The following is an 18,472-nucleotide window of genomic DNA, read 5'->3' on the forward strand; positions in this document are numbered from 1 at the left end:
AACATTGAGCCATGTTCTTAAACTTTGAAACAAATTAGGTTGCATGTATATTCATTATACAGACTTATAGTTATTGTATTTTTACTGTACAAGTGTAACTTATTAATAATCTGTGTGTAAGTTTTGGCATAAAAATTAGATGTCCTTGTACAAACTGAACAGTGTAGGTGCTCTAAACATGGCAAAATAATAGGATAATTGCTGCACCATAAAAAAAAAATTCACAATGTAAACTTCTTTAAGATTATTTTGAGGTATTCAGATAAAAACTTTTTTTATTGAGAATTATTTTTTTTTGTAACAAACATTCAAACAATGTGCTATAACATGACATTGAACACAAATCCTTGGGGTCATTACTGATGTGAGCATGGAAAGGGTTATTAACTTCATACAATAATGTTTCAGAAAGACCAAGCTACAATATATAAAGATGTTCAATAAGTAAGATTGTAAGAAGAAAATGTGCATACGTGTATATGAAACAATAGCATAATTACAAATTTAATAATCAAAAAGACCCTTAAAGATATCCAGAAATATGTACCATGGGATCTTATTTCTCAGTTCTTTTGATGGTTAAGTTGCTACTGGTCGTCTAGAATTGTAAACTTTCACACCATTTTGCATGGAAGTACGAGCATACTTAGTAAGAAGAGCTCCAATTGTTTGCTTTTCACCACACAAGTCTCTGTTGGAAAGAAAAGACAATTTTTATATTACTTTAACTTGAACAAAAACAGGTTGGTGTCAACAAATATTTGTTCAGAAAGTACGAAAAAACTTTACACAAAGAGTGGTTAGTTTAAATGTAAATAATGGGTTACCAAGCCATATTTCTGCTCCAGTTATGGGATCCTTTAGGAGCCAACTAGAAAGTTTGGGATCAATCAGTTACTACGAACCGGACAAGCATTGTTTTGAAGAATGGCCGCTTGTTCCTTACTTTCCTAATGTTTTCAGATATATTATTTATATGTTTATAACCCTAAATTAATTACCGTATATAGGGGGCAACAGCCTCTTCGGTCCATTTTTCCCTCATGCCAAACAGACAGTTAAACCTTTCCTGTGTGTCCTCTGGTAAGTCTTCTACTTTGAGCAAGAAGATTGTTTCTGGCCTTGAGGATCGATCCACAAGAGCCAAACCCTGTTTAGAAATAAACAATAAAAGGAGACATGTCGTCACCAATTATTTAAACCAAAACAGATATTTATTTACTTTCCTGATACTTAACTGAAAATTGTAAGTTTAGTATGTTACGGCCGAAAGTATGACAAATCAGATGATGCACGTTTCATAATTCAGCCTCCTAGGAACTTCTCCAGATTACCCATGTCACTGTTTAATTGAGCAAATATCGCCCCACTGTTTAAAGCCATATCCACACTGGACACGAGCGAATAATTTACAAGTCACTGCAGTCAAATGGAAGTTTCCACACCAGCAGTGAGCGACATCGCTTTGAGAATTTCACGTCGCTAAAAGAGAACCTGTTTCTATTTATTTTATTTTTTTTGTTGCGCGACTGGAATGAAACTGACCAATCAGAAGCAAGGTTAACACCCTTGACACATGTCAAACACACTCCTCAAAACAAGTTAATCATGGACAATGAAAAGTTAATTTATGAGGTGCAGCAGTATCCATTATTATATGATTGCAAATTGAACAACTACAAAGACACCCAGAAGAAAGACTGGCTGGGTGGCTTGCAGGTGGTGCATTTAGCATCACTGAGACATTTTCCTTCTGATTATGAAAGTTGCATAAAAATAGGTTCATTAATAAGCAAAAATAAACCAGAGCATACATGCAGTCTACATATCCAGCATTTAAAGGAAAAATATGTGCACTTTTGTGGAGATTCACCAAACACACAAAAAATATATATTATCAAGGTCCTACTATTCTATACGTTGTGAAACAAAGCCAGCAATACGATTGTATTCTATGTGACACATCCCAACATTACCAAGCTCATACATAGTTTTGAAGATTATGAGCCATATTTATAAAGCATTTTCTGTCAAGTTCACCAGACTGTTTTAAAAGGAAAAACAAGGTAAGTGGTGACCTGCGCATAATAACAATGATTTTAATAATAATAAAGATGGTGATTATGTAGTGCTTAACAACAACAAAGTAATAATAATAATAATAATAATAATAATAATAATAATAATAATAATAATAATAATAATAATGTTGCACTTTTAAATACTTTAAAAAGTTAATAAACAAAAAGGATCAAAGAAGGAATTTGTAAAGAAACACAATTGAGATTGCAGTAAGTTGTATATATAAATGTATAACAATAAAACAATATCAGTGCAACTATACTACTATTGTCCAGCTGTCTTCTGACAGATGTACCGGGCTTCAAATCAGACTACGACTACTACTACTACTACTGGTACCATGAAAAAAAAAGCAAAAAAAAAAAACAAACAAAAAAAAACTGTACAATTACTACTAATAATAATAATAACAATTAAACTGTTGGAAATAGATGTTCAATAACTCTGATCTATTTTACAACAGAGTTGCCGGAGGTCAGGGTGGTAACTTTTTTTTATCAAAACAAGACCTGGTTTGTAATGCGGAGTAGTGGTTAGGGCTCTGGACTCTTGACCAGAGGGTCGTGGGTTCAATCCCAGGTGGGGGACATTGCTGCTGTACCCTTGAGCAAGGTACTTTACCTAGATTGCTCTAGTAAAAACCCAACTGTATAAATGGGTAATTGTATGTAAAAATGATGTGATATCTTGTAACAATTGTAAGTCGCCCTGGATAAGGGTGTTTGCTAAGAATAATAATAATAATAATAATAATAATAATAATAATAATAATAATAATAATAAGACAGCCCATCTCTAGTATGTCCAATAGGAATGCATGGGCGGGTTATGTATTTATTTCCAGTCTTTTGGATTGTTTCCAAGTCACGTCTGGTGTGGACTGACATTCGGCGACTTCACTCGCCTCTCTGTCCAGTGTGGATGCAGCCTTAGACCATTCACAAGTAAGTACCATTTAAACCTGCCTTTTTCAGCACATATACCCTTGCATTGGTTCATAAGATGAAAATAACGTAGCTAGGAATATTATTCTGTAGAATGATGGACTAATTGACAAACCCTGTTAATTACGTCATATCCTAAGATGTTGATGTTTGTCTGATTTTTCTTTCTTTTTTTTTTTAATTTACCCTATTTTAAAAGTATAAATTAAATAGCTTTAAAAGGGCACAGCTATCTAGGAAAACATTTATATATTCATGATTACAAATTAAGTAATACTTTGAGCATAATCTATTTGTTATTATACCTTGGCTGGGACCAAATAAAAACTTTGACAACCCGCTAATAGCATTTTCTTTTTATGAGTAGAAGAAATAAGATACTTACAAAAATAAAATAAAAAAGGAAACGCTGTTAAATACAGTTTTGATTTGGTCCGGGCCCTAGTGTGATAAGTACTTTCAAATCTGCAGACCTAACATAACCACTAGAGGGTAGCATAGCCATCTTTATGGCAAATCCTGCACTTTCAAATAAATAGTTCACCTCTTTGTTGCATTTCATCCAGTATACTGTACTGGACAATCATAAAAACAATGTTTTTATAGTGTTCATACTAAGATGTGCTTAAATACTTCCCAATGCTACATCATGTTTTTGCATAAATTGTCTTTTTGTTAAACATGTATTCATTATTATTTCACAATTTTGATCATGTTTGCCAATTTAGTTTTGGAATATGCAACATATTGTAGGTTAAAGTCCCTAATTTTGCTTTTCTAAATAACTGTGTGTTGTGAATAACAGTAATAACATTTTCAATCCCACTTGTGCTAAGTTGGAGATCTTAGCTGGGGACTCAAAGGGATCACTGCATTGGCCTTTGCTCTCCCACAGGGTTAGGGTGGAAAGTTGTGCAGGGCTAGTTTGCCACATCGCTCAAATATCCCAGGCTGGGTCCTTGCTTTCCGGGTTCAGTAGATTGGTAACATAGGTTGCTTAGGTTTGGAGGGTGATAAGAGGTCGGGAATGGAGGCTGTCCGTTTATCTTCAATCCTCCTGATTATTATGTGACTTGAAGGACAGAGGCTACATTTGAATTGGGCATTCAAATCGCTAATAAAACGTTACATAGTCTTATAGGATAAGCATTCTACTGGAGATACCTTTTTAAGGTACTATATTATTAGAATGTCCGCTGTGTTTCGTATTTACCTTGAGCTGATCCAGTCTGGTTGTCATGCCCTCTGGAACACTCTGCTGCCACACTTCCTGGAACTCAGACAAGTTAAACTTCACTGCGTTCTGTAACAGCATCTGTGCTGTAGCTCGGCACACTTTATCTTCATTCAGGGCAAAATAAATGTCACCTGCTACTTAAACAACAAAAGAAAATTGTTCCTTGGTTAGTGTGTCTCACTTCTCTCATCTTGTAGGTTTTGTAAAAAAAAAAAATTTCTCCAGGAAGAAATGCATGAGGTGCTTTTTTACCTTGTTTCTAGATGAAGAAAAACAGAAATGATTCATATTCAAACATTTACTTAAATAATATAATTCTTTGGTTTCTGTTTACTACATTCTTCCATAGTTTAGCCTTCTCTGCATTAACCTCTGTCTGGTTTGTCTACATTCTCTAAATGTAATTTTCACTCTGCAAAGTAGAACTTTAAAATGATTTATTTGGATTAATTTGACACAGCTAATCTATAGGTTACACTAAAAGGGAAGGAACTGTGCAACAGGGAAATCCCCTTTTAGAGGACACACAGAATAATATGCAGACTGTGTGTGTGTGTACCTTTAAAAAAAATTATACAAGTATACAAAATGCTCAATTTCCAACCAAACTACCAGATTGTTAACTCATATATTCCCTCCGAATAAACTTCAGCAAGGAAAATGAATCCCAAGATAAGAAATCCTCTGATTTGATGATAGGTAACACACTAAGCAAAGCAGAGCAGCAGTCACTGTAAGTACCAGTAAATAACATTACCTTCCTCTGTGTATCGCTTGCCATAGCAGTTCAAGCAGTGTTCAATCATCTCCCTGAAAAAAAAAAAAACCATGGAAAGAGAGCAGCAAATATTACTCCCAAATCTATACCTATCTATCTATTAAATAGTTATACCACTGCATACATATTGTTGTTTAGTACAATGTCACATGGTAAAACACATTTTATTAACCAGTAGCAATTTATCTACAATAATAGCTGTTTATTATTATTTATTTATTTGTTTATTTTCACCTGGGGGTGGGGGGGTGGGGATGGACTTTAGGCACTTGGGACTTTAGGCAATTGGTGTCATCATTTTAAATGCTTTTAAACTGAACTGTTCCTTCCTTTATTTATTTTTATTAGAAATGTAGTACGTAAACCCATTCTCAAATAAAGCAATGTTTATGTACATTTTATAGTTATTTAATTGTGGAAATGAGTTTAAATTCAGGGCTGTAAATTCAGAAGATCTTCGTAGGTTTGGTAGTGTCATGACAAAGCATTGTACTCAAATACAAGTTCTCTCTTGCATGGTATGTAGGGCTTTAATTGGTCACTTAACAGATTCAGTCAATTGCAACTTGTTTAAGAGCAAACAATGACAATTATTGTCATATCTTGGCCACTACACCTACCTGCCGATTCCACCTATTTAACATCCGCAAAATACGCCCCTCCATCTCTTTCTCTGCCACTAAACTCCTGGTTCATGCTCTCATCTTCACCCGCCTCGATTACTGCAACTCCCTCCTCCACCTTCACACCACTACAGCAAATTCAAAACGCCTCTGTCCGTATCATAGTCAACCTCCCCCGCTCCTCTCATACCTCCCCTCTTCTCCTCCAGATACACTGGCTCCCTGTTTACTATCGCTGCTTATTTAAATTCCTTACTCTAGTTTACAAATCCCTCCATGGTCTCGCCCCACCCTACCTGGCTGCACTTATCTCTTACTATGTTCCCTCCCGTCCCTTACGCTCTCAAACTCTGTTGTCCCTCTCGGTCCCACTCTCGCCCTGTGCCCAATCCCGTTTCCGTTCCTTTTCCCTCCTGGCTCCCCTTCATTGGAATAAACTCCCACTCAATATAAAACAGTCCCGTACACGACGCAGTTTTCGCTCCTCCCTTAAACACATCTTTTCACCCTAGCCCATCCCACTGCTTGCCCTAGCCCCTAACCCCCGGTCAGGACCCTGCTTGCTTGCCCAACCCTGCCCTAGCCTCTGTTCTCACTGTAGCAACACTCTCTACTCCCTCACCCTTGCCCAAAAAACATACCTTCTTCCTTCAGCCATTTTCTCTTGATTGTACCGTTTAGTTTAAAAATTGTTAAGCGCCTTGGTTAAAGGCGCTATATAAATATAAATAAATAAATAAATAAATAAATAATTTAATTAGTAAAGTATGGAACTACTATGTAGAAGAAAAAACAAAAATCATAGAAACCTTACTAAATTTGGGAATGTTGCCATTTGTATTACTTTTGCAAACAGGAAAATTGGAAAGCGCAGTTTATTACGAAATCTCAACATAACATACATATACTGGGGAGCCATAGTTACATGACAGTGCTATTTGTGTTCCGCCTTATAAGGAGTATAAAAGGGCTACTGTAATGGCATTATGGAGCAAATGGGAGCAAAACCCTACCGTGTTCTAACCGATTCCACACTATACTATAACTGGTGAGCACTGTGTGTGTATATATATATATATATATATATATATATATATATATATATATATATATATATATATATATATATATCACACACACACACACACACACACACACACACACACACACACACACACACACACACACAGTGCCTATAGGAAGTCTACACCCCCTTGAACTTTTTTCACATTTTGTTGTGTCAGTGCCTCAGAGTTTCATGCATTTAAATGAGGATTTTTTTCCACTTATCTACACACCATACTCCACACTGTTAAGGGGAAAAAAGTTTTTATTGAGAAAAAAATTATATATTAAAAATACAAAACTGAAAGATCATAATTGGATAAGTCTCCACCCCCCTGAGTTAATACTTTGGCAGCAATTACAGCTGTGAGTCTGTTGGGATAGGTCTCTACCAACTTTGCACACCTACATTTGGCAATATATTCTTTACAAAACTCAAGCTCTGTCAAGTTCCTTGGGGAGCGTTGATGGACAGCAATCTTCAAGTCATGCCACAAATTTTCGATTGGATTTAGGTCGGAGTTCTGACTGGGCCACTCATGGACATTTACCTTTTTGTTCCTTAGCCACCAGTGTAGCTTTGTCTGTGTGCTTTGGGTCGTTGTCATGCTGAAAGGTGAACTTCCGTCCCAGTTTCAGCTTTCTTGCAGAGGGCAGCAGGTTTTCCTCAAGGACATCTCTGTACTTTGCTCCATTCATTTTCCCTTCTATCCTGACAAGTGCCCCAGTCCCAGCCAATGAGAAACATCCCCATAATATGATGCTGCCACCACCATGCTTCACAGTAGGGATGGTGTTCTTTGGGTGATGTGCTGTGTTGGGTTTGCGCCAAACATAATGCTTTGCATTTAGGCCAAAAAGTTCCATTTTAGTTTCTTCAGACCACAAAACTTTTTGCCACATGGCTACAGAATCTCCTGAGTGTTTTTTTGCATACTTCAAAACAGGATTCAAGATGGGCTTTCTTGAGTAATGGCTTCCTTCTTGCCATCCTACCATACAAGCCAGATTTGTGGAGTGCTTGGGATATTGTTGTCACATTCACACTTTGACCAGTCTTGGCCATAAAAGCATGTAGCTCTTGCAAAGTTGCCATTGGCCTCTTGGTAGCCTCTCTGATCAGTCTCCTTCTTGCTCATTCATCCAGTTTGGAGGGACAGTCTGATCTAGGCAGGGTCTTGGTGGTGCCATACACCTTCCACTTCTTAATAATCGTCTTGACCGTGCTCCAAGGGATTTTTAAGGCCTTTGATATTTTTTTATACCCATCCCCTGATCTGTGCCTTTCAACAACCTTGCCCCAGCATTCTTTTGAAAGCTCCTTGGTGCTCATGGTTGAGTCTTTGCTTTGAAGTGCACTACCCAGCAGAGGGAACCTACAGGAACTGCTGAATTTATCCTGAAATCATGTGAATCACTATAATTTAACACCGGTGGAGGCCACTTAACTTGGTGTGTGATTTTGAAGGCGATTGGTTACATCTGAGCTAATTTAGGATTGCTATTACCAGGGGGGTGGACACTTATCCAACCAAGCTATTTCAGTTTTTATTTTTAATTAATTTTCTGCAAATTTCTAGAATCTTTTTTTCACTTGGAAGTTGTGGGGTAGGATGTGTAGATAAATGAAAAAAAAACTATTTTAATGCATTTTAATTCCAGGCTATAAGGCAACAAAAGGTGAACATTTTGAAAGGGGGTCGGGCATGAACTCTACAAGGTGTGGAAAGAGTTCCACAAGGATGCTGGCCCATGTTGACTCCAATGCTTCCCACAGTTGTGTCAAGTTGGCTGGTAGTGGATCTCTACTCCGAATAGCTTGTTCCATCTCATCACACAGATGCTCAATTGAATTGAGATCTGGTGACTGGGCAGGCCACTGCAGTAAGCTGAATTCACTGTCATGTTCGTGTAACCATTCCTGGACAATCCTAGCCTTGTGGGGCATTATCCTGCTGAAAAAATCCATTAGCAGATGGATACACTGCTGCCATGAAGGGATGCACCTGACTGGCAATGATGTTCAGATATCCTGTGGCATTCAAACGTTGCTCCACTTTTATCAAGGGGCCCAATATGTGCCATGAAAACACACCCCACATCATCACACCACCACCACCAGCCTACAATGTTGACCAGCGGCATGATGGATGCATGTACTCAGGTGGTTTTCTCCATACCCTAGTCCTCCCATAAGCGTGAAACAGCAGGATCCGGGATTCATCAGGCCAGGCAATGTTTTTCCAATCCTCCAGTGTCTAGTGTTTTCGTTCCTTAGCCCACTGCAACCGCAGTTTCTTGTGTTTTGCTGAAAGAAGTGGAATTCTGTTAGGTCGTCGGCTGCCATACCCCATTCATGTCAAGGTACGACGAGTTGTGCATTCTTTTATGGGACTTTCGGCACCAATGTTGTACTGGGCTGTCAGTTGACTAACTAGCCCGTCTGTTGCTCTGCACAATTCGTGTCAGCCTCCTTTGGCCTCTTCAATCAATTAGCCGTTTTTGACCACTGGCTTGCCATTGGCTGGATGTCCTTTTTTTTCAGGGAGATGATTGAACACTGCTTGAACTGCTATGGCAAGCGATACACAGAGGAAGGTAATGTTATTTACTGGTACTTACAGTGACTGCTGCTCTGCTTTGCTTAGTGTGTTACCTATCATCAAATCAGAGGATTTCTTATCTTGGGATTCATTTTCCTTGCTGAAGTTTATTCGGAGGGAATATATGAGTTAACAATCTGGTAGTTTGGTTGGAAATTGAGCATTTTGTATACTTGTATAATTTTTTTTAAAGGTACACACACACACAGTCTGCATATTATTCTGTGTGTCCTTGATACACACGGGAAACTGTTGAGCATGAAAAACCCAGCAGCGTTGCAGTTCTTGACACACTCAAACCGGCACGCCTGGAACCTACTACCATACCCCGTTCAAAGGCACTTAAATCTTTTGTCTTGCCCATTTACCCTCTGAATGGCACACATACACAATCCATGTCTCAATTGTGTCAAGGCTTAAAAATCCTTCTTTAACCTGTCTCCCCTTCATCTACACTGATTGAAGTGGATTTAACAGGTTACATCAATAAGGGATCATAGCTTTCACCTGGATTCACCTCGTCAGTCTATTTCATGGACATCATGTACAGTGATGAAGAGAGTCGACTACCGCCATGAGAACTTTCCTTTACATCTCAGTAAGCTCCGTCCTCATTGTTGAATACCTTCTAAATGCCCTCTACCATTCAGTCCAGGGCCTCTCTCAAGTAGAGAAAACTGTACATAACTACAGAGTGCTTTTGTGAAGTTTGATGTCCACTGACAGCTAGGTTGAGACCTCCAAACTTATTTCACAACATGACTGGAAATGGATTTAGCATCCACCATATATCAAATAAACTATGTTAAGAAATTAGTAGAGTTGCCATTTAAATCCTTAAAATAGAGCTCTCATTGGCATTTCACATACCATATCGCTTCGAATTTAAGACGCAGCCCAAATTTACCACCCTCAATTTCAGGAAAAAATAAAACATCAAATAAATATGCATTTACAAAGATACAACCTCAATTACACTGTTGTATCCTATAAAAAACTGACACGAAACAGTGTTGTTGTAGATTAACAACACAGCTTGTTTATTGTGCTGCGCACTGTATAATACCGAAGATGGCGTCTCTGTCGTACACACACACCGCCACTCACTTACGGCATCACACTTACAACAGCAAGCACGACACAACACTCCATGGCATCAGGCACCATGTAACCCAGCAACCACAACAGCATTAAACACTGCTGGGCATGTCGAAAAATACGGGGTCTGATCAGCATTTCCGATCTGTCCAAGCTGGTACTGTTTGTTAGAAATGCTGAAATAGTAAATGTTTCTCTTGGTATTCCTCAGGAAGCTTGGTTTTGTTTTTTCTCAGTAGTGTCACGTTGCTGCTTGTGTATTCGGGCAGACGCCTTTGTTGTCTTTTTCTCGGCAGTCACGTTGCTGTTTGTGTATTCTGGTAGTCACGTCTTTTGTTGGCGATTGTAATACACGCATCACTATACTGTACTCGAATTTAAGACGCAGGCTATTTTTGAGAAGCAAAAAAAGGTTAAAAAGTGTGTCTTAAATTTGAAGGAATATGGTACTTTTAAACATAGAAATACACTAAAGAATCTTGCACGCAATGGTTCAGTGGATCAGTGGATTCTAAAATGAAACACTGTCCATTTAGCTTACAGGACAACAAGTAACAAGGGGCATTTACAAAGATTCAAACATCCCTCAGCAATAAAAGCATTGTAATCAAGTTCACAATCCCCAAAATAGACATTAACTAGGGACAGTACTTAAGAGTGGAGTCCCTTCAGTCTCTGTTTAGAAAACTACCCGATATGTGCCTCACAGCCTTGAGCTGCCTGCTTGCTGGCTCAGCTGGTAGAATCCCTCCTTAGCTGAGGTGATAGGGAACTCACCTACCAACTCTGTTTATAAAGTGGACTATATTAAATCATTCCTGCTCAAGAGGATCACATTTGGTAGATGGTTGACTATACAAAACAACTTGTGATTGAGAAAATTGTGCCAGAGCAGGTGCTGAGCATGTAAAAGAAGAGCTGTGTATTCATCCCTCACATGTTGAGAAAGTGTCTGAGTGGTCAAAACACATATTTTGATGACCCTTTTTCATGTGGAGGATGATCTCTAAACAAATAAAGTAATCAAGGAGATTTCTTTCGGCTAGTACACCATTAAATGCAATAGTAAGAAGTCTCAATAGTAGTAAAACTTTTATATTGAAAATTTAGATACTTACTTTGGTTCAAGGGGGCCAAGCTCCTCCAAACAAACACTCAAAGGAACTTTACTGAACGACCAGGATTCTGAATCCACTAGTTGGGTAATATGACCCATAATCTTCATCTCATAGTCAAACTCCAGAATCCTCCAGTATCCTACAAAAGCAAAAATAACACATCAGCTCATGTAAACTGCATCCGCATTCCCTTACAGATCCCCAGCCAAACTCACGATTGCATGGCAAACCACCCACACCTTGCAGTAGTGTCTTTACTATGCGAGTCACTAAGGACCCAAAATAAATACTTCTTTACAACATGCCCTTCATTGAATTATTTTATTTCAATCAGAAGTGTGCATACCTTCAATCTTGCAGGCATGGATAACCTGAAGCTGGTTTAACAGTTCTTGCTTGCTTGCTTGAATTCTTTCCAACAAGTCATCTGTAGAGTACTAGAAAGGTCAAACAAAAATATATGATGATGAACCATGATAATTATTTTATATTTAATTCATTCAATACAATAATTTTGTAATGGCACAAAAAACTAAACAGAACACCATCTAAGAAAATGTACTGTCTGCAATACAAAAAAGTGTGTCAGTAACATACATTCCCTGCCACAGCTGTACATTCAAAATCAGCGCTGTCTGTATGATGAAAACGTCGATGACCATGACATACATCAACAGTACAGAATATGATCCTTACATCCAGAGAATCTGATACTCTCTATACCATATACTAAATAAAGTTAAAACCGTTTCATTACAGTTAGATAAGTGGTTCTCATACACAGATGATTTATGGACAGGCACTGCCACATATTTTCAGAATCAAATATTCTTAGTAACTTATGCTAAATAACGTTACTATGAATTTTCATGATAAATGGATGAGCGGTCCTCCAGATATATATGCAAAAATGTGTAGAACACTATTTTCTCTCGCTTTAAAACATATTAGAAATATAAAGTGTGTTTCTAATTTCTACAATTATTTGGATGAACGGATATCTTGGCCTGGTGTTAAATTGAATTAGTTGGATGACTTGCTAGCTACTGGAGGAAAAAAAGACAAGTTTCTATCTCAGTGAATGAATGAATGTTTGGGGAATCAGACACCAGATACCATCAACAGATACCATACTTAAGACCAGGGTAGCACAATCTTCGGGGCACAGACTATAAAGTTTGGGAAATTTGAAAGAGGGTGGGTGGGGGGGACGGGTGCAGCGGTGGCGCAGTGATTTAAAAAAAAAAAAAAAGAGAATTACATCCTGTAATTTGAGCTGACAAGAACAGAACTATCATGGCTATTTAACCCAAGCAAAATTATACATTTAAAATTAATAAAATTGATAGGTTAGGCTTAATATTTCTATTTCTATCTGATAAGAGGATCGATTAGGTGAGCAACAAATAAATAATTGAAAAACTGTGCAGTTTAATTATAGATTTGAAACTTGTTCCGATTATACAACTGTTTGCACCAATACCACGATTCTGCAGCCCTGCTTAAGACTCTAGTCTGCTTAAGACCTCACCTGTAAAAATCCCTCTAGAGGTCTGGTAAGTCTAATGTTGTTTTGCTCTGAGTGTGTATAAAGCCCAGTTCCTCTTTGAGAAGGGAAGTGAAGCCTTGAGCAGGAACTGTGAGGCTACTGGATTAGCACCCACATGTTTTATGGCAATGCTGTGGGAGGATTAACCCTTTGTTGAACACGGAACACAAACATTGCTCAGACTGGTCATTCGCCTTCACTGAACAGTACAGAGCACACAGTTCATAAACTCACTTCCCCCAAACAAAGGATTTTGCTTCCCTTACATTCATGTGGCCACTCCACAATTAACACTCAATTATCTAATTGGGGAATAGTGATAGTCGGCAGAGACGTACTTAAACCCATCCCTGCCAACCTTACATTCAAAGTGACTGATCTTTATTCAAACCCAACACCAAAACTTTACACACACACACACACACACACTATTTACATGTGCAGGGCTTCCACCCTGTCACAACATCCTTTTCATAACTTGCAACAAACCTGTGCAAATTAATCTTTACACCCCTTATTGCATGATGTACACGGTATATGCAGGAGAAATAGGATGACATTGTTCATTTTCACTGAAATACATCACTTCTAAAAGCACAGAGCACCCACGGCACACACAACATGGCACACGCTACTGGTTGGTGGATATAAAATGGTCTAGCAGGTAATCCCCAATTAAGCTCAATGTTTGCTTATGCATGTTTCAGTGACCCCTAAAATCTACTATTTTCAACAAGATCAATCCAGATCAATCTGCAAACCCAGCAGTATCATATAAGGATTTCTGATTCAGGGGACACACTCAAGACATTGGTAACAGACAATTACCTGGGAAAGGAGATCATTCTTACCATTTGTTCTGTAGAATTTCTCTCATTTTCACTGTCAGGCCCTTCATATGTATTGTCCATCAGAAGTTGTTTGAGTTTCTTTACTTTTGGTCGACATCTCCTCAGCTCCCAGTAACAACTGGAAAATCCTGAGATCTAATTATAGAAATGTCATTAATACTATTATAGGGTTTTTTTTTTTTTAATGCATGTATCTCTGTTTGTGAAATAATCATTGTAATCCACTGTAAGAGTTAATTTTATCATTACTGGGTTATAACAGAGCGACTGACCTCCATAGAAAACAGAGAGCAGTGTCTGGCTGCTGTATTGTTTTTAAAAACATGCCTAGGCTCTTTTAATTATTAGAATGAGTGTAATGCTAGTGCTGGATGTGGGTGTAACAAGGTCAGAAGATCACGGGAGAAGACAGTCTTTATGTATAAAGAATGTTACTTTACTGAAAAATAAAAGAAGAAACTGAAGAAACAAAGTGAAAAAAAAACTAGACATAACTGAACCATAAATTCTAGTGGTCAGTTTTGTTCAAAGTTGGCAGCACTTTTAGCTTACTCTCTGCAGTAGCCATTTCATGCCAGTGAAGTCTCAGCCCCTCTGAGAAAGGCACCAACCTGCCTTTATAGACCTGTCTACAGAACCCTCCCTGTAGACTAAACCAAATTCACAGGTAAAACTAAAATAACAACAATAAATATAATGCAAAATACAATAATTCACCAATAATCCAATTGTATTAATTTACAAATAACACTGGCACATGTCCTGATATATTACTGTTATTAACTAGAATGTTTTCATTTTCAAAGTTAAACGTTACACGGTAATTCAAACTTACAGGCATTAAAATAAATCATCACAGCATTCCAACTGAAGGATCCATTTTCAGATTAAATCCCCGTGATTATTAACCTCAATACTGTACTCGGTTTGTTTTATTTTTCTCTTTTAAGGTCACCTTTGATTATTACGCACTACTAACTCTCTTTTTTCCCCTCCAGGTTCGCGTTCTCTCCCAGACTGATTCCAGGCAAACCCAGCAGACAGTCAGACAGAAAGTCAGGAGGCCAGGCAGGCTCTTTATACCCTGAGATTATTATATATTTTCTAATTTGGTTCAAGCAAGTTTCATCACAATTAGACAAGTGGTTCTGTAGCTATCTGCAAAGTGTGACACGCGTACACAGTGGAAAAATAAGTGATAGAAAAGCGTAAAAAGACCTGAAAAGTACCTGAGACTGAATGAGATTTTGACAAGGTAAGTCTTCTGGAAAGTGATCTGGTGTTTTACAGTCAGGAATAAAGAGAAGCAGGTTTGAGGTGTCAGCTATCTTCAGGTCATACGTTTTATCTTCACTGCACAACACAGCATGCTCATCTTTATCACCTCTGATAACTAGACTAGGAAAAAAAAAAGTCATATTTGTGTCAGTGAACAACTTGTTCTTAGGTCTTGTGTCTGACCTTTTGTATTTTCCATGTAAAGGACAGCAAAAAGGGGACAGCAACAATATTTTCCCCACACGCATAACACAACAAGTAACTATTAAAGTATCTGCAGGTAGAGGTTTACATTAAACATATGTAAAAAAAAAAAAAAAAAAAAAAAAAGTACAGAATATACACATCAAAGGGAATATATTTAAAACTACAACTATATTTAAAACCACCAGTAGACATAAAGGCTGCATCTGAAATGCAACTATTACTTGGTGTAGTGTCCAGTATATTTTAATCAAAGACTAGTAACTGACTAACGCGAATTGTTTCACTTACCTCTTACCAGCCTCAATGTGTTTACAGAGTGTTTCGTCTAGTTCCATGAGGCAGTAGTCCCCAGACGAGACGTTTTCACCGAAGGAGAGACAATGAATGACAGGCTTCAAGTCATCCACGTTCAGTTTAGCAATCTGTAGTGTAGCGTGCACTTCGTCTAGTGTCCTCATTGTTGCGTATTTCACTTTATATATACCAGATGTGTTAATGTGTAGGGTTCTGTAAGAATACACTTTTCTTAAATGCACGAACCCGATAAACAAGTTGTACTTAGTTGCACGGAAACATGCAGTTTCAGAGGCTTCTTGATTTATATAAATAAAATCGGTACCTCAATTGTGTAACCTAGTCTCAAGTACAGTAATGCGACAAAACGTTAGCAAATGAATGCATAACACTGAAAATAATTTGCCAGAAATGCCTTCCTTGTTACGTCTTCAACTTTCCCGCAATGTTAGCAGGAAGTGCAAGGGCGTTTTGATTGACTATGCAATTGTCCAATAGAACGGAAACGTGTTGCTTTGCTAAGCCAATCATAAGAGAAGCGCAAAATTGTAACATAATGGATTTTGAGCTACCATAGAGTTGTACTAGTTGTAACACAGTAACAGAAACAGCAGCGGTGAGCAGGAACTGTGCATATACGTAAGCGCTGTATAAATAAATGCACAGTAAGTATACGTCACATTCAAATACCTACAACGGGCAGTTTGGATTAATACAACACAGCCAAAGCTCAGTAAAAAGAAAAAGAAATACGTTTAAGCAAATACCATCATGTATTGTTATATACAACCCTTTAAAAAAAAATAATTTAGGAAACATGCTCAAACTCTTAAACTATTTTATTAATAATTACTTACATCCATCAGCATGATAGCATGTCGAGGTTTTTTATTTTATTTTTTTTATTTTTTGGGCTATAGGATCATTCTTAATAATATTAGCAGCTTAATATTGTCAAAAGAGTTTCACAAGGCAATTTAGTTATTGGAGATACCAGGCAATGTTTGCAGATAACAATTTGTGTGATGAGCAATTTGTGTGGTCCAGTGGTTAAAGAAAAGGGCTTTTAACCAGGAGGTCCCTGGTTCAAATCCCACCTCAGCCACTGACTCATTGTGTGACCCTGAGTAAGTCACTTAACCTCCTTGTGCTCTGTCTTTCGGGAGAGACGTAATTGTAAGCGACTCTGCGGCTGATGCATAGTTCACACACCCTGTAAGTCGCTTTGGATAAAGGCGTCTGCTAAATAAAAAAATATTATTATTATAACAATAACTGAATTAAACTCAAAGCACCTTTCACGGTAAGCCACCCCAATGCGTTGCATAGCAATACATCAATTAAAAATATCAGGTTTGGAAAGCTAAAGTTCAGGGTTTGGGCTATTGCAAGGTGGCGGATACTACTGAAGCGTACTGAAATGAACCATGAGCTTGTTCCCCAAATTATTACCGCCTGCTGTATCCTGCACAGTCTGCGCCAGGACCGTAAGGAGGTGTTCAGGCAAGCAGAGGAACAGCTACCTCAGCCTCCAGCAATAATTGCACAACAGCGATATGAAGAGGGTCTATTAGAAATGCATGGCTATCTTTATTTTTGTAACCCGACGGTGTACTTTTATTTTGTATCACATTTTTGTTTCATTAGCTTATTTTGTATCTCATCATACCAAATATAGCCTCGTTTGCACTGTACTTGTATGACTGCTTCTGCTTAATAAAGAATTTGAATATTGAGTATTATTGATTCATAAGAAATGAGTCACGAAAATTCCACACTGCATTTTATTTTGAGAGTGGGTTAAACAATGTTCTTCTTGTGTATTGTATCACGCTGCCTCATATCCTCTTCCCTTATGGATATTAACACCCGAGCCTCTTCATCGCTCCAACGGAGGTGGAAGATGGACAAAGGTTTTGCTCATAAGTAACTTTATGGTAAAGGAATACTGCAGCTACCAGTCTCTGCTCTAACCGAGGAGTTTAAGTGCGCCAAGGTCAGACTGGAAATGACATTAGTAGAGTCACGCGATAAATGCGTAAGGGAGGCAGCACCTGTGTTGAAAACTGGAAGAAAGTGGCCGGCAAAGAAAGCTGTGGAAGATGCAAAGGCTGCCCTTCGAATTGGTGATATCATGGGGCAAGTTCAGCATGGAAGAGGGGGTCTTGGTTTCAGTTCAGCTCCTCCTACATGGTACAAGGCAGCCCCAGCTCAAAGGAGGAAGCTGGTAGTCAACGAGGTGCAAAAGCAGGAGGAGAGGATGAGGTGTATAAGGCCAAGCAGGGAGAATGGATGAGATGGGAGAGTGTGGAACAACGCAAGATTGGCTGGCAAGACCTATGGTCAGTGGAACAGAGCAGGATCAGTTTCCTCATCAGGTCAACATATGATGTTCTCCCATCACCACAGAACCTAAACCTCTGGGTAGGAGAGGATCCCTCATGTCCTTTGTGTTCATCACCTGCAACATTAAGGCACATTTTGACAGGATGTAAGGTGGCTCTTAGCCAAGGATGGTTTACTTGGCGCCATGACCAGGTGCTGCGATGTTTGGCCTTAGCATTGGAAGACAAGCGTAACATGACCAATAAGTTGTCACCTGTTCCATCAAAACATTACACACAAAAGACAACATTCCTCCGCCCAGGAGAGCAACCACCAAAAAAAGGTGTTAAAACCAATCCTCGCCCAGGACAACTGGAAGATGCTAGAGACTGGAAAATGCTGGCAGATGTTGGTCAACGG

At 38.3% G+C, this 18,472-nt stretch overlaps 1 protein-coding gene across 1 annotated transcript; it reads right to left on the reverse strand.

Annotated features, from left to right (window-relative positions):
- Nucleotides 1-244: 244 nt before the first annotated feature.
- On the reverse strand, nucleotides 245-16,199 carry LOC117394921 (sister chromatid cohesion protein DCC1-like). Its single transcript, XM_033993662.3, has 9 exons — nucleotides 15,722-16,199; nucleotides 15,178-15,346; nucleotides 13,949-14,083; nucleotides 11,895-11,985; nucleotides 11,549-11,687; nucleotides 5,021-5,073; nucleotides 4,240-4,397; nucleotides 1,002-1,150; nucleotides 245-691 (listed from the first exon to the last, which is right to left on the reverse strand). The coding sequence occupies exons 1-9, from the start codon at nucleotides 15,889-15,891 to the stop codon at nucleotides 580-582; spliced, it is 1,176 nt and encodes a 391-aa protein (XP_033849553.1). The 5' UTR covers nucleotides 15,892-16,199; the 3' UTR covers nucleotides 245-579.
- Nucleotides 16,200-18,472: the final 2,273 nt, after the last annotated feature.

Source organism: Acipenser ruthenus, chromosome 3, assembly GCF_902713425.1.
Source record: "Acipenser ruthenus chromosome 3, fAciRut3.2 maternal haplotype, whole genome shotgun sequence".
Taxonomy (NCBI): Eukaryota; Metazoa; Chordata; class Actinopteri; order Acipenseriformes; family Acipenseridae; genus Acipenser; species Acipenser ruthenus.